Here is a 21,849-nt window from a genome sequence, read left to right on the forward strand (position 1 = left end):
CTGATTACTGAATAAATGTGACTGGCAGTGAAGGGGTTAACCACTAGGGGCAGGGAGGGATAACGTGTGTCCTAGGGAGTGATTCTAACTGTTAGGGGGCATGGCTTGCCGTGACACATCACTGATCACTGCTTCCGATGAGAGGAAACAGACGATCAGTGTCCTGTCACAAAGCAGAACAGGGAGATGCCTTGTTTACAAAGGCATCCCCCCGTTCTGCCATTCCATGACCCGATCACGGGACACCAGTGGACATCGAGTCCCGCAGGGACCGCTGCGTGAGCGCACGCGCGTCGCCGGCAGAACATGTGCGCAAACTATGAGGAAGTTTTAAAGCAACGTATATATACGTTGCTTTGCCTGCCCGTCCCATTCTGCCAATGTATATCTATGTGAGGCAGTCGGCAAGCGGTTAATTTATCCAATGGTAAGAAATTACTTGACATTTAATTCAATCCTCATAGCCCAAGCACACAAAGCAAGTATACACAACTTAAAGCAATATAAAATCCAAAAACATAATTGTAATATATTGCAGCTAAACAATTCGTGTCGACTGCTTCAGTTTTCATTTTTAGGTTTTATTATCTCCTTGTGATCTGGCCTGCAAGTCTGTTACATTTTCTACTCAGCGCTGCTTTACTTATATAATTATCTCAAATCCCTTTATTCAAAAAAAGAAAAAAAAATATTTCTGTAACTGTTTAAAAAATGTTAGCTGGGATTTGCTTTAATTTGTTAATCAAGTCCATCTAAATATGATAACGCATCCACCCTTTCCCCAGACTCAACACTGCTGTCCAATGGTGGCTCAGTTGCTCCTCCAGACAGGAAGCGTGTTACTAGCTTGTTTACCAAGTGAAAACAAAGGAACAAAAAAAAAAAGCCTAAAAGTAGAAAACTAATGTGACCATTACACTTAAAGGGGTTGTAAAGGTAATTAGTTTTTTCCCTAAATAGCTTCCTTTACCTTAGTGCAGTCCCCCTTCACTTACCTCATCCTTCGATTTTGCTTTTTAAATGTCCTCATTTCTTCTGAGAAATCCTCACTTCCTGTTCTTCTGTCTGTAACTCCACACAGTAATGCAAGGCTTTCTCCCTGGTATGGAGAAAACCTCTTGAGGGGGGAGGGGGCGAGCAGGCATGTCAGGAAGCCCACTAACACACAGCTCCTTTCTCTATCTGCAAAGTAGAGAGTGTCCTGACACTCCTGCTCGCCCCCTCCCCCCTCAAGAGGCTTTCTCCACACCAGGGAGAAAGCCTCGTATTACTGTGTGGAGTTACAGACAGAAGAACAGGAAGTAAGGATTTCTCAGAAGAAATAAGGACATTTAAAAGCAAAATGGAAGGATGAGGTAAGTGAAGGAGGACTGCACTAAGGTAAAGGAAGCTATTTAGGGAAAAAAAAATTACCGTTACAAACCCTTTAAGTATTGGTGAGATGCAATATAAAAAAAAAATATTTTGTGGTTTAATAACGCTTCAAAATGTGAATTGTTACAGTAGTGCTGAAGCCTCCATGTTTTAAATATAAATATAAACTTTTAACAATCTATCCACTAGACAAGTACTGATTTATTGAACAAATGCAGCAATCACTCACATTCCTTATTCCTGGTACAGCTTCTAGCTACTTCTGTGTGGCTTAGCTGACCTTCCAATTGGGGGTAGGCATGCTTAATGTAAAAAAAGTGCCTGCTGATTGACCTGTTCTGGGCTACAAATCTCATCATTCATAGGGCTGTTGAACATACACACCCAGCATGGCTTCATTCATGCTATTAATTTGAGCTGCCTGTACGTGTTCATTGCCAGCAGCACAGGCATGTATGTTGTGAGGGCACATGTATGGGTGGCTTTGGTCAGACTCCATGAGTTAAGGGGCTACCCTTACACCAGAAAATGTGAGCAATTGGTGAAGTCTGAAGAAGACGAAAAACAAACTGCAGAAAAAGCTAAACACAAAGTAAGTCCTACTCTTTAATATAAGCACCTCACTGAAGTTTGTGTGAAAAAGGTATAGAATTGCAAGGATAAAAATAGTCATTGGGGGTTATTTACAAAAGGCAAATCCACAAAGTGCACTTGGAAGTACAGTCACTGTAGTTCTGAGGGGTAGATCTGAAATGAGGGAAAGCTCTGCTGATTTTATCATCCAATCATGTGCACGCTAAAATGCTGTTTTTTATTATGCTTGCATGATCCCCTCGGATCTAAAGTGACTGCACTTCCAAGTGCACTTTCAGTGCAATTTCAAGTGTACTTTGCACTTGTAGTTTGCACTAGGTAGTGCAAAGTGGATTTGCCTTTCGTAAATAACCCCCCTTGTTCTAAGTTACTAGCTAACATTAAAGGCCACCTCCTATTTTTTAGGAAAGGATGTTCCATTTTGATGTACATCAAACAAAACATAATTCCTCCCAGCATACTTAGAGTCTAGCCAGCAAAACAAAAATTCCACTAACAAATTGTGTTAACATTTTTAATTTAAATTAAGTGGCTTCCACATATATTTGCAAATATTGTACAACTAAAACCTATGTTTTTAATACAGAAATAGAAATTTTATTTTGTTTGTTCTGTACAAAGTGCTTCCATGTGTACCTTAAAGCTAGGTATAAATTGGGGGCGGTTGCCATTTTTGTTTAATGTGATGTAGATGTTAAGCCTCGTACACACGATCAGTCCATCCGATGAGAACGGCTCGAAGGAAGCTGACTGATGGTCCGTCGCGCCTACACACCTTAAGTTAAATAACCGATCGTGTCAGAACGCAGTGACGTAAAACACAACGACGTGCTGAAAAAAACAAAGTTCAATGCTTCCAAGCATGCGTCGACTTGATTCTGAGCATGCACAGGTTTTTAATCGATGCTTTTGCATACTAACGATCGGTTTTGACCTATCGGTTAGGCGTCCATTGGTTCAATTTTAAAGCAAGTTCTCATTTTTTTGACCGAAGGTTAAATAACCTATGGGGCCTACACACGATCGGTTTGGACCGATGAAAACGGTCCATCAAACCATTCTCATCGGATGGACCGATCGTGTGTGCGCGGCCATATACTTCACGCCTCTTTCAAACCATTCATCTTACTCTTCATCTTACTCTCCCAAACAGCATCTTTTAGGAGGTTGGTAGACCGCATATTCATGACCTGAGTAATTAGCCCTTCTACTATATTTTAAAAGCCATGTGTCATCAGTTGTTTTGCTTTCTCAAAGTATAGGTCTGGGCACTTTTCAGTGCTACATATACCATATTGTTTTGCCTTCACTTGGTTGTTGAATCTTCTAGGTGTACAAGCTACTAAGTGTGTTTCTATAAAAAAAAACATGGCTAACATTTTTGTTGTAAACTCTCCTACATCTTTCTGACACCCTAACCACATATGAGGTGAATAGGGATGGTAAAGGGTGGTTGGTGTGTTGCTCCTGCTGAATCTTGATGTTTTAAGAAAGGTCCACATGCTTTAAAGTTCTTTAAAGGTTATTGTTTTTTTGTCATTCTAAAGCCTCATACACACGATCCAATTGTTGGCCAACCGAGCGTCTGATTTTTGTCCAAAGGGCATGTGCCTGGATCTTGTCTTGCATACTAACGGTACACAAATGTCAGCCAGCCAACAAACACAAATGTAGTAATACTACGAAGAACTTCAGCTCTTGAGCACCACCCTTTGGGCCCCTTCTGCTAATTTCGTGTTTGGTGAGCATTGATTCCGAGCATGCATGTTTGTACTTTCGACTTTTGTGTGACAGACTTATGTACTGATGATATGAAAATCAGACAACAGACCGTTGTCCGCCGAAAATTTACTAGCCTGCCATCCAACATTTGTTGGCTGAAAGTTGGACAACAATTGTCAGAAGGAGCGTTCTAACGGTCAGAATTTAGGACAACAATCTGTCAACAGAAATCTCCTTCCAACAATCGGATCGTGTGTATGAGGCTTCAGACTCATTATTGGTTCTGCCTAGAGGTGCAGAGTGGTAATAACCTCCATCTTGTGTTCCAGTAGATACTATTCAGTGTGAGTGAATTTACTGTATTCTTCAGTATATACATTTCCAATTCTTTTTAATGCATACGGTTCAAAAGCCTGCAGTTACTGTATGAAACTCCTGTTAACACGCACCTTAGTGGGTAACCCATGGAGTTATATTAACCTTATATTGTATTGTATCATTATTAGCTTAACATACGTGGTAGCTGGATTATGCTGTTTGGACTACCTTTGTATGGTTAAATTCCAGACAATTAGATGAACAAAACAGAACAATTGGCTTGTGTGATTGGTGCAGAAACGAGAAAGTAAGTCCAGCTGTTATTAACTTACTACCACTAGAACTACCAACTCAGACAAAATAGCTAAGGTTCTTAAAGGTGAGTTACTTTGGAAGACTGTAATGGGAATTCATTAAAACTTCATCAGCCAGAATCTTGAACAGCTGTTCATACAAACCAATGAGCTGCTATCTTTCATTTTCAAAACCTAACTGAACAAGCATAAGATAGAATCTGATTGGTTGCCACTCCACATTCTGTCTGCTCCAGTTTTTATAAATTCCCCTATGTGTAGTTTCACTTAAATATGGGTGTGTTTAAGATTTATGGGTTGGCATTCAGTGTTGAAGCTTGCATCAGCTCCCATTAATACATATGAAAGTGGGAAATATTTGACTATCAACTCATTGAATAGTACCTCATCATGTCTTTTAAATTCTGGCACTACTGTTTTACGAATTTTGGTTTATACCCCCTAATTGTACATTACTAGTATATTCTTTTAATTACTATTTTTTGCCTTACAGAAAAAAGTTTGGGCTGGAATCAGTCTTTAAAGGATACCTGATTCCAAAACTTTTTTTTTTTTAAATTCTTATTACAACTTTTGTCATGCTTTATTTCTGCCTATGTTACTTTTTTGGAGGTTTCACATTTACCCATCCTACTTGTTACTACCAAATGGTGGGGAGGGGGTTGTTTATTCCAGATACACACACCAAAAACATTTTTTTTTTTGTAGAATGTAAAGAAGTATTGTTAGGGCTGTTTTACAAAATTGTCTAAAGGATCCAACCATTCCTCACTCGACTTGGTTGAGCCATGGCTGCAATTTAGAGTTTTAAATGTTGTACTTCTGACACTGGCACATGGGTATCTATAGGCACTGAATCTAAAAGTGCATATTACTCTTCTTAAAACTAAAATAGTTGCTCTATGTAGTAAATATAGTATTTTTGGCAAAAGCATGTGCATTCAAACATGTACAGCCTTTAAACAACTCTCCCAGCCCCTATCAGAGCAGACATTGCTATGTCCTGCTGTTTACACAGCATGTACACTACTCTGAATGCTGCTAAACAACATCATTTAGAGCATTGTGCTACTGGCCCAAGCAAAGCATTCACACATCAAGAGATAAACTCCCAAATTATTATCAAATTAGTTTTGTACAATGGTATCTGCCTTTATACAATATTTACAATTTTTCTCTATCATGATAAAAAAATACAGTATAAGGTAACATAAACAATGGAAATGCATGTGAGGCCACAGGGCGTCCCTTTATCTGGGATGAGCAGATGCTATTGTCTGTAATGCGTAGCGCTGGCTAACCAAGATTATTTTTCTTCCGCTTGCTTGGACTGTGGTTGGGGTCTGGTTTCAGTTCACGATACTGCACCTGTTTAAACACACAAGTACAAAAAAATGGTTAAACGGACACACTCTTGTAAAAGGAAAAATATAGAGAATATTTTTTTTCTTCCTGAGAACAAAATCAAGGTCTTACAGAACAGTAAAAGTTACAGCTTGAATGGAGAAATAATAGATGGAAAAAGATGAAAAAGGAAAATGTGTCAACAGAAAGTAGAATTTCCAGGAAATACAAGGATGTACACATAAGTCTTTCCCTACCACAAGGATATTTACTTTTTTTTAATTGATTCAAATTAGTCTATACATTTTTTTTTTATCTTTTAATGGGTGTGTGCCATCTCTCTGATATTAAGCTAATTTATGTAAAAGGAAGGTACTTGAGTGCTAAATGCCCCATGGCACTCTTGAGCACTTCCAGCAGAGAAAAATAAAGCTGCCAACAGTGGACTGTGTAAAATTAGGTGTAAAGAGCATTGTTTTGGCTATAATGTACTAAAACACCTGCCAGGGAGATTCGCTCTTTTTATCGTATAGCACCGTGGAAAGAGCTAGGAAATTTTAAACTTTACAAGTGGCACCAGAGTAGGAGCTAAAATCTTCAAAGTTGACACCTTTTTCAGTGATTGTCAAAGAGGGGATTTCTCATAATTTTCTTTTTAATTCCCTTGCACAAGAAGTGAAGGAAAATCTCAGCAAACAAAAGCATAAAAAACCAAAGGGGGTCTTAACTGTTTCCTAAGGTTAAGTATAGCTAAAATTAAGAACAGAAAAATCACAAAACTTACATGTAGGATGTGTCCCCTGTGTTTGTTAAGCCTCGTACACACAATAGGTTAACCAGAGGACAACGGTCTGAAGGACCGTTGTCCTAGGTTAACCGATGAAGCTGACTGATGGTCCGTCACGCCTACACACCATAGGTTAAATAACCGATCGTGTCAGAACGCAGTGACGTAAAGCACAACGACGTGCTGGAAAAAACGAAGTTCAATGCTTCCAAGCATGCGTCGACTTGATTCTGAGCATGCGTGTATTTTTTGGTTACATTTTAAAGCAAGTTCCTATTTTTTTAACTGATGAAATTAATCGATTACAATTTTCATAATCGATTAATCGGCCAGTAACATAATGGGGTTAAAAAAACAAAAATTAGCCCTCTATAGTACAAAAAAGCAAAACGCTACTGTAAATATTACTTTCACTGTCCCACAGTAAAAAAATTAACCTCTTACAGTAACGATTATTTGCTCTTTTTGTACTTATTATTTTTTTTTTTTAACCCCATTATGTTACTAAACATCTCAGGCCTGGGTCACACCTTTTTTTTTTGGTGCTTTTTGCAGAAACACACTACAGTTCATTTACATGTTTTCCTATGGGACACGTTCACATCCATGATTTTTTTCAGCTGCTGCGTATTTGGAAAGGGCAAGGACTGTTTAACGCAAAACGGTGCTATTTTGATTTTTTTGGTTCAATATACTTCAATGGAGAAGCTGCAGAAAAGCATGTAATGTGTTTTTGCGGCAATTTGTGTTTTGTAATCTGCCCAACAACAAATTGGCCCAAATGTTTTTTTTAAATGCTAATTTGTTTTTTTTTAAGGCTATTATGCGATTAATCGATTAATCAAAACAATAATCGTCCAACTAATCGATTATGAAAATAATCGTTAGTTGCAGCCCTAGTGGAATGGTCCTACTTGTTTCAAGTGCTAATCCCTTTACTGATTTGGCCCTCATAATATAGCTTGGATAAGACTCCTTCATACATCACCACTGGCCTGTATACAAGTTCATTCTCATGTTACTGATGCCTTCCCAATAACTAGAGGAACTGGGCAGGGGTGTCCATTGTCACCCCTCCTAATCGCCTTGGCTATGGAACCTCTTGCTATACGTATTTGTTGTTCCCCTTTAATTAAAGGCCTCCCTGTTGGTACCATAGAGGAGCGTGTTTCGCTTTACGCAGATAACACCCTAGTTTACCTGGCTGACACTCATGATTCCTTAAAAACTCTTCTGTCTGAAATTAACACCTTTTGGTGACTACTCTAGCGTCCGGATGATTTGGGATAAATCTAATCTTTTCCCTTTGGATCTAGCGGCAATACCTATGATTAACCTGAACTCCAGACTACAAATTGTGTCTTCCTTTAGATACCTAGGAAGTATAGTTCAATTCTTCTTCTTATATTAAAAACAATTTGTTTGAATCCAGTTGCAGACTCAGACTAAGCAATACATGGATCTACCCCTGGAGCTTATGGGAAAGACCAATGTCCTTAAAATCATCTATTTGCCTAAGTTACTAAACATTATGACTAATTCCCCCTGCAAAATCCCCAAATCCATTTTTAAACGTATTGATACAATATGCACAGTGTTCCTATGGAATGGCTGTCCTCCTAGGGTGGCACTTGAAACGTTACGTCCCCCCACACACTTGACGGGCTTAGCATTCCCCAACTTTCTTCTCTATTACTTGGCATCCCAACTGGTCCATACCCATGACTGGCTACACCTGGTTGTGGCCAACACCTGCACCACTACAGAGGGGGCTATCGCCTCCTCCTTGGAAACCATCCACAATGTTATATATAAGGGGCATGTCCCGGATCACCCAGGCACGCCAATGTTATGTACTTCCCCCTCCTTATTTCAATTGGTTGTTGTAAAACTTTCTAAAGACTCATGGTCAAACTTCCCCAATAACCCCTTGTGGTTTAATCCAAACTTGCATGAACTATACTCCTTGCCTGACCCACAGAGATGGTACTCTAAGGGGATTAAATATCAATGTCAATTATATACCGCAAAAGGTTTTAAGTTCTTTTGCCACTTGCGCCCGGACTTTTCCCTACCACGCACTTACCTGTTTTAATATTATCAGCTCCGACATGCTGTCCATGCACAATTTGGTTCTCTGGAAAACCCTATCAGAGTGCCTTCACTGGAGAAAATGATGCGACACCCAGATCCCACCAAACAAATTTCCACATATTATGCTGCCCTCAACACAGACTGTAACCTTAGATTCCGGGTTGCTCAGACAAAGTGGTCCTCCCTGCACATCCCTCTTATAGAGGCAGACTGGTCTGAATTTAGTGATACATACAGGTCCTCAGTTATATCCTCTCGAGACCGCATTATCCAACTTATGATTTTTCATCATTCTCACCTTACTCCTGCCAAGTTATATACAATGGGGCTATCCCCCTCCACAGAATATTTTAGAGGATGTGGCCAAACTGCTGACTTTATACACTGCTTCTGGACCTGCCCCATGGTTCAGGACTTTTGGATAGATATAGGTTCCTTTGTTTGCTCGGCACTAGGTTTACCAAATATCATGAAACCCAATAACTGCCTTCTAGGCATTTTTGGTGACCCATCTCATGCTAAGAAACTACTCTGCATCTTATATTTTCATGTCCATATTACTATGATGGAGGTCCCCAACAAGACACATATACCTGAAACTAATTAACGACTCTTTGGTTGTGCTAACCACCTTATTCATTTTGATTCATATTTACTAGACTCAATCTATGTTACTTGTATAGTGCCTTGTCATCATATATTCAATAACCACAAGGGAAGTGTGTGATGATATTTGTATATTATTGTTTATTGTTTAATGCTTGTTGAGTGCATACTCCCTTTCTGTGCAGTGAGATGGGCAACAACGTAGTTGCTTTTTCTTGTATGTAAGTTTGACCTTAAACTCAATAGAAATATCTTTAAAAAAAATAAAGAAGAATATCTGGCCCTTATGGGTGTGGATGAGCATGTGGCTCACTCCCCCTCTCACACATTACAATGCCAAGTGCCTTTTGATTGATTTAGACCTGTTACATGGAGGTAGGAAAGGAGCCCATAGCCCTGTATGAACTTAGACAAGTTAGTTTGGAACTTACACAGGGCTTTTTTTCCAAACAGAGAGGGATGGGAGTGAGGAAGAGTGGGTGTGCATAGCTAGGTGAAGGAGGGTGGTTAAGCGATTCTTTTGCATGACACTCAAGGTGCCTACCAGCCCATCTTCCTAATGAATAATTTGGGCTCTAAGAGGCTGTGTTTGAATACTGTGTAACCACAACTGCATTGTATATTTAGCATTTCACAGTTTTGGGGGGTACCGCTCAGGTGGGTTCTGATTAGAATTCAAACTCCTGGGTTCTCCAGATATGTCTGACCCAAGGAACCAGAACTACGCTCTGATTATATACCCTCTTGGTTTTTGCACAGTAATATTAAAGAGACCACTCACCAACTGCACATCAGATGGAACTCTGGAAAGGAAGTCAAGAATTTCATTATTGTCAATTGTGTAGGGGCTTCGAATTTTCTTTGTAAACTTATTAATTCCTAAAAAAAAAAAAGAATAGGGAGAAACTGTAAAATTTTTGTTTAAATATATGCAAATATTCTCTCTACATTTTAACACTGATGATTACATTAAATAATGCTAATTAAAATAACTATTTTTGAAACTGGTCAAATGATAAATCAGAGTCAGTAAAACAGCATTGCAAGACGATCATTACATCCAGACGCTTAAAACTGTTTCTTGCTGCATACATACTTAGACATCATATATAACTTTATATAAAACTTGGTCCCACATGCCAGCTGGGTTTATAATGTGATCACTGGCTGCACGAAACAATAGTGATACGGGTGGGGCCAAGTTTGACATTTGTATGAAAAGTCAAGATTTACATACTGTATAATTCTATTGATCCACCGATTGTTAGACATGTGGTTTTCACTTATTTACACTGTGTGTGGTGACTGGCAATTTTCTGCACTGAATAAAGGTATCAGCAAATGCTTAGTTTGAATTGCCCAGGCTTGAGACATGGTACGTTAAACTATAACTCCATTAAAAACCTTTACTTTTAGTGTAGTAGTGGAAAATGGTTAGCACTTCTGTAAGGTTTTTATTGATGTACGTTCCCATTGGGGAGATTTTTCACTTCCTATTGTGTCACTTGGGCAGAAAGAGAGGGAAATCTCCCCACCAGGGACACAGAAAGCAAAATAAACACTTTAATTGGAATAGTGGTAAAGGGCTTCTTGCGCTGTATTGCTGAGGTCTATGAATCCATGGAGGATGTTTTCCTAAATTCTGTTGTGGCAAAAGGACAGGAAGTGAATATAAATCTCTTTAACAGAAAAAAAGACAGTAGTCAAAACCTGAAATAAATTCTATCCATTCCCACTCTATCTGAAGATAAAAAAATGTAAGCTGTTCAACTATAGTTTTTGTCTATACTCAATGTATATAATTACTTTGTGACATGTTGGCTTCCCTGATCATTGACGGATACACCATTGATTGATTGAATGATTTTTAGTTAGTTAGTTAGTTAGGCGCCAAATGCCCACTGTGAAGTGAGCGTCATGAGCACATACACTTAACCATTTACAGTACTATGAAAATACAGGCATACCCTACTTTTAAGTACACAATGGGGTTTATTTACTAAAGCTGGAAAGTGCAAAACCAGGCTCACTTCTGCATAGAAACCATTGAGCTTCTAACCCCAGCTTGTTCAATTAAGCTTTGGTAATAAAACCTGGAAGCTCATTGGTTTTTATGCAGACGTGAGCCTAAATTTGCACTTTCCAGCTTTGGTAAATAAACCCCATTGTGTACTTAAAAGTGGGATATGCCTGTATAGATTTTTTGTTGTATTCTGTATTCCCCTGTATCTAACATAGGGGGTTATTTACGAAAGGCAAATCCACTTTGAACTACAAGTGCAAAGTGCACTTGAAATTGCACTTGGAAGTGCAGTCACTGTAGATCCGAGGGGGACATGCAAGGGAAATTAAAAACAGCATTTTAGCTTGCACATGAGCTACAGAAGATCATGTTACTCATCATCATTGGTTAGCACTATCTGAATCAGATGATAGGTTGCATGGTGAAGCAATTTCAGAAATGTTATTAGTAACATTGGACATGTGCAGTCCAAACTCACTGCACTGAGGGTTCTGTTATTTTAGATGTTTTTCATTTCTCTGCATGGGGTTTGTAGTCTACTCTGAAAATGCTATGCGGCCTGCCTCCACATGTGTTTTTATTACCCATCGGGTAAGCTATCAATATTTTTGTTTATTGTCTATTTATTTCTCTGCTGAACTGTATTGTATATGTTTTTATATTGTCATGTATTTTATAGATTGGCTCTCTTGAAGAAGCGGTATACCCACAAAACTAGTCGAGACTTCGCCAAATTTCTGATCTGTATGATTGTTCTGTATTTTTTATTCTGTAATAAATCCTTTTTAATTCAACAACTCTTATTGCTTTCCATCAGTACCGAAATAGTCCATAAACTTTTGGGTGGGCATATCCCCAAGTCTAGCTTCAGCAACTATTCTTTTTGCCCTTACCCTTCCCCTTTTTCCAATGCTATGCATGCATAATCTGTCTGCCTATAAGCAGCCCTATGTATAATTGATCATTTAGCTGCTGAATGTGACAATTTTAATTGCTAGAGGTCTAGATATGGGTTGGAAGTGGCCAAATGTAAGGTTTCATCCAAACTGTAGTAATGGATATACATGGTAAACAATGGGTAAAATCATTTGAGTTTTGGTTCAGAATCCAGCCAGTGAAAACAAAATTGTCAAGTCATCTTGAGCTAGAATGTGTATGATCTGGCCTTGCTCTCTGTTTGCTGGCAGAAGTGCTGTCATGTGGGAAATCTCTGTGAAGACCTTTGTATCTAATAAATGAAAAGAGCCAATGCTTGCTTCAATCTCTTTAGTGCTGGCGTGGCGTGTCATACATTATCTTGTAGCCACTACAGCATAAAGCCATTAAGCATTAAGAGGTCCGCTAGGGACAAGGGGAAACAGTCTGTTTCTAGTAACATTAACAAATTGTTTCTGAACCCTGTGCTGTGAATCACTGACATGGACAAAGCTTATCATTGTTTACTTGTATTTTTTTGAGAGATCACATGAATATACAGAATTGTATTATAAGGATATAGAGAACAGCAGATTTACAACATACATTTTAACAGGATCTAGAGCAATTCCAAGCAACAGCTGAAGTCAGTGAAATGTTAATGTTTACCACCAGATTAACTGATCAAATCAAAGACATATATATATATAAACATTTACTGGTGAAAAGAATTTATAGTTCTGTTCATTGATTCGCAAGGTTTACCACACCCAGGCAGACAGCAGAGAACACCCTTAAGACCAGACTTTACTGTAGTACAACTAGGACTTGTCCCTGCCCACAGCCTGAAGGAGAAGCAGCACTCTGATGAGCTCATCTCTCTTGTAACCTGCTTTTTCCTCCTGTCTGCATGTTCTTTGTTAGCACATTTGCACTGCAGTACATGTGATTGGCTCCTTGTGTTTGTAGCACCCTCTAGTGGGCTAAGTTTGTTTGTGTAGAATGGTTAGTGTGGGGAAACTTGGTCCAGCTCAGTGCTAAGCCTGAGCTGTAAATCTGGGTCAGGGTTCAGTGACTCAGGGCTGGATGACTCAGCCTAGCAGCCTTCTTGTGCCTCCCTATGTTTTCCGGGACATCAAAGAATGTTCTGGACATAGTGGTAGGAAGCTAGAAGGAGCTACTTGCAATGTTTATGAGGGCCTCAGCCAATCCCCAGTAAACAGCTGGCATGGGGCAGGCTACCTCATAAATAGGAATGTGTCATGCCAGGAGGGGCAGTCGGGTGGAAGATGGAGATGGAGTGCTGAAGAGGGTGTCGGTGGCCCTTGAGGATGCCCCCTAGTGTGGGGGGTGATCTTAGGCTGGGGCTCGGGTGCTAGAAGGATCCTGCCATAAATACTTGCAGGAAGCCCTTCATAGAGGCATGGGAGCAAGGAGAGAGGAAAACAGGAGCAGGTCAGTACTACTGGGAGATCTCCAGAGAGTCAGCCAGGTGGGCTGGTGAGTGTCAGTCTGGAGGACTGTGGTGGAGAAGTTATCTTGAAGGGCTAGTAAAGGAGCAGCTGCAGCAAGGTGGGTTGGCAGTGCCTAAAGAGGTGGTGCTGGGATCAGTAGCCACAGGAGGGATAGTACAAGCTGGACACTGTAATACAACTGGACACTTTGCTACACAACCAAGGGGCCTCAGGTTCCTGCCTGTAATGGGCTATTGCCTTTAATCTGACTGAGTGTGCTGGAGGAAGAAGTGGATTTGTACAGTATATATAGACTGTATATAGAGACTTTATATAAAGAGTTTTCTCTGAAGTTATTGAAGTCAAGTGGGCATCCCATAACCTCCCATCCCTATCCAACTTATTATCCTCAATAAAAAAACAAAAACAAAGTCATGAACTATTCTCTGACTCTGAAGTGCCTGTACAATTGTGGTGTGCCTGGCTTTGAAGGGTGGGGGGTCCCAGTTTATCTGTGGCCCTTAAGGGGGTGTGCTACATGTTGCTTCCATCTCTCTCCCAGTCATAGCTCTGATGTAACAGGGATTGCAGGATGCTGATACCATCTATATGTGATGGAGCAGGGAACCTAAAAGCAACATGGTTTAGCAAAACATCATATTACTTAAAACAATGTGGTTTTAGGCAGTGGGCGGATGATACATTCTAAAATAGGTCTTGAACATATGAAAAGTAGGAGAGAAACTGAGCTCACTGGATCATGATACCAGATAACAGATTCCCCTTCATACATGACCAGGTAGCAAACTTTCACAGATAACCATGAAGGTCACCTCTATCTGAGCCTCTGCAAATGTCTCCTTTATTGAAACAGTACATGAACCTTTTCATTTACTTGGGTTTTATGAAAATACAGCAGGATTTCTATGAGAGGTATACCATGACACTGAACCTGCCAGTGTCCTACCAGACCTAAAATATCAGATTTGGGTGGACTGATCCTATGAAAAAGCCCAATAAATTGCACTCAGTTTCTCAGGAATAGGCCATATGGTGCCAACTTTTAGTGTGATGACAAATTCGGAGGAAAAATAACAGCTAAGATACTCATTGTGTAGTGATATTTCAGTCCTTCTTCGATCAGACAATCTTTTCTAGATCATAAGTGCTGTAGCTGCTAAAACTATAAGTCATCCTCTTAAAAAACACTTATCAGTGGAGAGCATCAATGGCTCTACTAATATGTTACCTACCCCACAGAAGGACGAGGTATCTGAGTGGGATAAAATATAGCACAGCCGTTAAGACGCACAAGGTGATAATTGCCAGCCAGGTTAGGAATGGGACCGTCCAGTTGACTGTGCTGTATGGAAAAAAATGACATGAGTCACAAGCCTAATCCTCTCATATATCTAATGAAAGACATAACAAATAAAGTGTGCAGGGCTAAACGAGACAGGCAGACGTATTACTCTTCTTTGCTTACTGCTGGATGTGCACAAGAGGAAATGCCAAGATAAATGATGCCAAATAAATCGTACGGCAACAACATTAGAGACAATGGCTCCTATTAATCACTCTTCAATATCCAATAACTCACTTACTAGAAATAATACAAGAACTGAGAATATTGACCAACAGCTCTTCATCGTGAATTATAACACTTTGTAAAATGTCTTCATGCATCAGGGGAATAGATCTAACCATTTAATCAGACATACTCTTATAATAAGACATACTCTTATAATATACTGCGACACAGCTCATATAGGGTAGCTAAAGGAGTACTGTAGCAGGATAGCACACAGTGTTGGATATGTATAGACAAAAGGGAATGGCTGACAATGCAATGTCTGTTTTTAAAACATGTTTTGTGACTGCATCTATAGTATCTATGTCTAAGGCCTCGTACACACAATAGGATAGCCAGAGGACAACGGTCTGAAGAACCTTTTTCATCAGTACAAACCGATCGTGTGTAGGCACCATAGGTAATTTAATCTTAGGTTAAAAAAAATTGAACTTGCTTTAAAATTTAACCTATGGACTGGTAACCGATAGGTCAAAACCGATCGTTAGTATGCAAAAGCATCGGTTAAAAACCCGTGCATGCTCAGATTCAAGTCGCCGCATGCTTGGAAGCATTAAACTTCGTTTTTTTCAGCACGTCATTGTGTTTTACATCACCGCGTTCTGACACGATCGTTTTTTTAACTGATGGTATGAATGCACGACGGACCATCAGTCAGCCTCATAGGTTAACCTAAGACAACGGTCCTTCAGACCGTTGTCCTCTGGCTATCCTATCGTGTGTACGAGGCCTAAGTGGTTTAGCAGCAAATCAGGCAGTATGTACAAAAAGAGCCTTATAGACAACAGTTGCGGTGAACCTACTGCTGATACCTAAAATATTACATGAAAAGGTGCGACCATCTTAAAGTGACATGTCAGTTTTTAGTAGATACTTGACACTGATTTCTAGTGACCCCAGAGATAAAGATCATTTGCTTAAAGTAGGACTTGTATTTATGTTCAGCCAGTCCTGTGATTTAGTCACTCCTATCATTCTGCACAGTCAGACAGGTGAACACTTTTTCTGGTTAAACATTTTAGCTTTGTTAGAAAAAAAAGAAAAGTTACCGCGCTAAGGCCTCTTTCACACTGGGCGGATCAGTAATGATCCGCCCCGTGCAACTCTGCTTGCTCAGCGGGGATCGCTCCGTTGATCCCCGCTGTGCCGGCGGATGACAGGGTGGTCCCCGCACACTGTGCAGGGACCGCCCTGTCTTTTCTCCGCTCCCCTCTATGGGGGGATCGGATGCACACGGACCGTATGTCCGTGTTCACCCGATCCGATCCGCCAGACGGAAGGAAAAGTAGGGTTTTCCTCCGTCACACTTTGGCGAATCGGAGCGGGTCGGATGTCAGCGGGCATGTCACCGATGACATCCGCGGCTCCATAGAGGAGCACGGAGCGCCTGTACAGGTCCGCAAAAAAAAACTGACAGACGAAACTGTACGCTCAGTGTGAAAGAGCCCTAACACATAAATATTAAAAACAAACTAAATAAAGCTGCAGCTCTACTGTGGGATACATACAGAAATCATCAATTGAAACTATCAGGCCTCGTACACATGACCGAGGAACTCGACGGGCGAAACACATCGTTTTACTTGTCGAGTACCTTGTTAGACTGTCGAGGAACTCGACGTGCCAATTTTCTCCATTCCCATCAAGGAAAAAGAGAACATGCTCTCTTTTTGGCTTGTCGAGTTCCTCGACAGTTTCCTCGTCGAAAAATGTACACACGACCGGTTTCCTCTGCAAAAAAAAAACAAAACAGAAATTTCTTGCTGGTTTTTGCCAAGAAATTTGGTCGTGTGTACGAGGCCTCAGTTGTGCCCATAAGGGTAAATGTCAATTGATTATTGTTCGTGACAGGTTATTTCACCAAGCCAAAAGTGCACCTCCACCACATAGAGAGCATGCTTACCAGATGGCAAGCTTGAAAAGCTTGTGGCTAATACCTAGCCAGGGCCTTTATCCTGGGGAGAAATCTGATGCGAGCTCTAGAAGGGATAACACTCCGTAACACGTCTCACCACTTTCGCAAGGGCCAAGGAGTACACCTCCACCTCAGTGCCCCAAGACAATGTCATCTTGTGAAGAAATGCATCAAAAGGAGGAACGCGTTACTAAGATCCCGGAGAGACGGGTGGTCTATGCAAGCCGGCCGGCTTTTTATTCCTTGCTTTTTTATCTGCTCTTTGCTGTAAGTGCAGTACTACTAGGTGTAGTTGGTTTTACATTATGCCAATTTTGGGGGGTATCCTGGCTCATTGTCCTTTGAATGCTGTGGTGGAGGTGTACTCCTTGGTCCTTGCGAGAGTGGTGAGACATCTGGTTGGCCTTTCCCGCACAGAGTGTTATCCCTTCTAGAGCTGGTATCAGATTTCTCTCCAGGATAAAGGCCCTAGCTGGGTGTTAGCCGCAAGCTTGCCATCTGGTAAGCATGCTCTCTATGTGGTGGAGGTGCACTTTTGGTGTGGTGGAATAACCTGTCACAAACAATAATCAATGGACATTTACCCTTATGGGCACAACTGATCTTTTCAATTGATAATCTTGCACTTTCTATATACCGTGTTTCCCCGAAAATAAGCCCGGGTCTTATATTAATTTTGGCTACAAAAGGCACAGTAGGGCTTATTTTCGGGGTAGGTCTTACCATGTAATGTGCCGTCTTCTCTCCTCCTCTCTCTCCCTGCCTGACAGGAATTCCCAGTGTGAACGGAGTTAAAATGCTTGTAAAATCCTATAATCCACTCTATTACAGTATTATGTGTGTGTTTCTGTAATATAATTGTGCCAAATACCTTCGTTATAGCGCCGCTCTGCGCTTCTGTGACTCGCTGGAGGTCTCTTCCCCGCAATTATATTAGAGAAACACACACATTGTACATTATATACTACTGTAATAGAGTGGATTATAGAATTTTACAAGCATTTTAAACTAGGGCTTATTTTCGGGGTAGGGCTTATATTGCAGCCCTCCAGGAAAATAACGCTAGGTCTTATTTTCGGGGTAGGTCTTATTTTCGGGGCAACACGGTACATGCACAATTAGGAACTGAATGTATATGGTCAGCACAGCTCCCTTTACTTTTATTTTAGCTTTATCACCTTTTTATCTTCAACCTGTTTATATGACAACCAGTCAAAGAGGCATTAAGCTGACCCAAAATGTATCATGAATACCAGAGATGTGTTGCTACTATCACAACCCTGTTCCTAAAGTGATTGTAAGCTACCACATTGTCAAACAAGCCATTCAGTTTAAAATAGAAAAGAAAGGCAAAACATTTGTGTATAGATATGAAAAACATTATAAATATATTTTTCCCTTTTTTATAAGTGATCACATTCCCTCTGTTCGCAGCTGCATAAGCCGGGGGAGGAGAAACAACAACAAGCTAATATTCCCAGCGAATGCCTGGGAAAGGGAGGGGGGCATGGGGTTGTGTCAGGACAAATCTGATCATTGGAGGTGAGCGCACTGGGTTTCCAGCACAGCTGGAGAACTGGCCACAGTGTGTTCCCCTTTTTAGTGTGGTCAGTTTTTAATAGGAGAGCAAGGAGACTGGCAGGAACACCAGGGATTACACATAAAGGAATCAATACAAAGAGAACAGGATACTTTCTCATACAAGTACATGGTACAGCAGTCACATATCAGGAATATGAAGTGTTGGGGTAACAAACACTTTATCTTTTTTTGCATAGAGTTCCACTTGAAGTTCCAAAGTCAGGACAATTACCGTAGCCATTATGAGAGTTGCATCCATTATTGTTGAATAAATAGTATTTTTTACACTGTGGCGGAGGAGTTGGGATAGCCAAGGTGTATAGATATAATAAAAGCTCCCAGGGGAAGCTTAAGTGCTATGGCAGAGTGAACTAGCTTCTGGATTTTTAATAGGACCTTAGGAAATCCTGTTTAGATTAAAGTGGTTCTAAAGGTTCCTTTTTAAATTAACTAGTTAAGCCCCGAGCCTGTTTTTCAGATTCGGTGTTTACGAGACTAAAACATTTTTTTTTCTATAAAATTACTTAAAACCCCCAAACATTATATATATATTTTTAACACCCTAAAGAATAAAATGCCAGTCATTGCAATACTTTTTGTCACACCGTATTTGCGCAGCGGTCTTACAAGCACACTTTTTTTGGAAAAAATTCACTTTTTTAAATAAAAAAATAAGACAGCAATAAATTTGGCCCAATTTTTTTACATATTGTGAAAGATAATGTTACGCCGAGTAAAATGATACCCAACATGTCACGCTTAAAAATTGCGCCTGCTCGTGGCATGGCGTCAAACTTTTACCCTTAAAAATCTCGATAGGCGACGTTTAAAAAATTCTACAGGTTGCATTTTTTGAGTAACAGAGGAGGTCTAGGGCTAGAATTATTGCTCTCGCTCTAATGGTCGCGGCGATACCTCACTTGTGTGGTTTGAACACCGTTTTCATATGCGGGCGCTACTCGCGTATGCGTTCGCTTCTGCGCGCAAGCTCGTCGGGACGGGGCGCTTTAAAAAAATGTTTTGTTTGTTTTCGGATTTATTTTTATTTATTTTACAATTTTTAACACTGAAATAAAAAAAAATTATCACTTTTATTCCTATTACAAGGAATGTAAACATCCCTTGTAATAGAAAAAAGCATGACAGGTCCTCTTAAATATGAAATCTGGGGTCAAAAAGACCTCACATCTCATATTTAGGCTTAAATGCAAAAAATAAAATAAAAATTGAAACTGTCATTTTTTCAAATGACAAAAAAAAAAACATTTTTCTTTAAGACGCTGGGCGGGACTGACGTTTTGACGTCACTTCCGCCCAGCAGAGCTATGGGGATGGGTGAAGGACATTTTTCCCTCACTCGCATCCCCAGTCAGCAGCCGAGCGGACCCGATCGCCTCCGCCGCTACCGACGGCTACGGTAAGCGGCGGAGGGCGCGGGAGAGCGGCGGGAGCCCCTCTCCCGCCACCGATAACGGCGATCTCGCGGAGACCACCGTTATCGTTGACAGGATCGCCCACTGAAGAGATGGATATCTCGGTTGTGGCAGCAGCTGCTGCCATTACCGAGATATCCATCTTTAATTAAAGTGCCGACGTATAACGACGGTGGGTGGTCGGTAACTAATTAAAAAAAAACATGTCATACTTACCTCCACTGTGCAGTTTGTTTTGCACAGAGTAGCCCCAATAGGCCTCTTCCGGGGTCTCAAAGGCAGCTCCTGTGCCATACACTCGGCATCCATAGACACTAAGCGTATGACTCGATCCCGCCCCCCCCCCGGCGGCCACCTCATTGGATTTAATTAACAGCAGTGGGAGCCAATAGCTGTGCTGCTATCAATCTATCCAATCAACGCAGAGACTCTGTGGAGAAGAGGACACCGGGGACGACCCCTGCAGGTGAACGGGCTCAGGTAAGTAAAACGGGGGGCTGGGAGGCCCTTGACAGCCAGGTGTTTTTTCACCTTAATGCATAGAATGCATTAAGGTGAAAAAACACAAACCTTTACAACCCCTTTAAGCAGCAACAAACCATGCAGTCCATTAAGAACTTGATAGTCATAATAGTTCAGCATTATTACAGATTTGTTTTGCTTAGCAAATTTTGGTCAAGATAAAAAAGGAGGATGGTATTCCGATATACTAGGAAGCCAAAATAGTGAAAAGTAATTGCTCAGACAGGGTGAATAATGGTAGCAAAGTGTACATGGGTGTGTAAAATACTCTGCTGCTGTCCTGATGCATAGTAAAGATATGGATGACAGACAGCAGCACCCAGTCCACCTGTGGAAGGTAATACGACCTTCCAAAATTCATCAGCTGCAAGGGTTTTAAGTTCTACCACATTATGTTGAAATTACATGGCTCCTTTGTACACTATTTAATTTTGAATTTGGAGCTGTAATTCCCACTGAGCAAATGTCATGGGATTCACCTTATTGTGAGAGCCTGGAGAAACTTAGCAGAACTCCAGCTTGAACATATGAATTATCAAAGAGCTTTTGTGGTACTGAGGCCTTTTAATAGAGAAAGTTCATGAATTGGGACTCGGCAACCCAAAGGCACATACTGTAAATGTTCTTCATTATCTGTTTGCTTTTTCAATCCAAAGATTTTACAACATGTTTTTCTCTGTCTTTTTTTCTGCCAGCCTACTTGGATTACATTAGTTATATTTAAAGTGATCCTAGATATGAGAAATAAACTGTAGCCGTAATGGATATGGCCTTCTATGGCAATATATATTAACACGTATGTACTCACTTTTTTATCCTCTCACCCAAAGAAGCCACTTCATCAAGCACGCCCTGTACACTGACGCACACCTCTTGAATGGCATACAGTTTATTCATAAATCCTTTCTTCTCACAGTCCTAGTAGAGGGGAAGAATGGAGATTGTTTATCAAATAACACATATTTTCTATCAATTAACACATCTATTACCAAGGAATCATTTAATAGTTGAAATCGGAATTTCCAAGATACCTAGTACAAAAATTGCATGACAAAACACAGCTGTGGTAGCTGATAGGGAAGTCAATGACATTTCTGCACAGGAGACCTTCAGGCCGCGTACACACGATCAGTCCATCCGATGAAGCTGACTGATGGTCTGATGCGCCTACACACCATCGGTTAATTAACCGATCGTGTCAGAACGCGGTGACGTAAAACACAACGACGTGCTAAAAAAAAATGAAGTTCAATGCTTCCAAG

At 40.5% G+C, this 21,849-nt stretch overlaps 1 protein-coding gene across 1 annotated transcript in view; it reads right to left on the reverse strand.

Moving 5' to 3' along the window:
* Positions 1-3,570: 3,570 nt before the first annotated feature.
* MCTP1 (multiple C2 and transmembrane domain containing 1) overlaps positions 3,571-21,849 on the reverse strand; it is a 1,082,102-nt gene continuing 1,063,823 nt past the window's right edge. Inside the window, exons 20-23 of the mRNA XM_040342284.1 lie at positions 21,396-21,505; positions 14,799-14,908; positions 9,935-10,032; positions 3,571-5,690 (exon numbers count right to left, since the gene is read on the reverse strand). Coding sequence (XP_040198218.1) covers positions 5,619-5,690; positions 9,935-10,032; positions 14,799-14,908; positions 21,396-21,505 — 390 coding nt within the window. The 3' untranslated portion in view covers positions 3,571-5,618. The remainder of the gene's footprint in view (positions 5,691-9,934; positions 10,033-14,798; positions 14,909-21,395; positions 21,506-21,849) is intronic.

This window comes from Rana temporaria, chromosome 1, assembly GCF_905171775.1.
Source record: "Rana temporaria chromosome 1, aRanTem1.1, whole genome shotgun sequence".
NCBI lineage: Eukaryota > Metazoa > Chordata > Amphibia > Anura > Ranidae > Rana > Rana temporaria.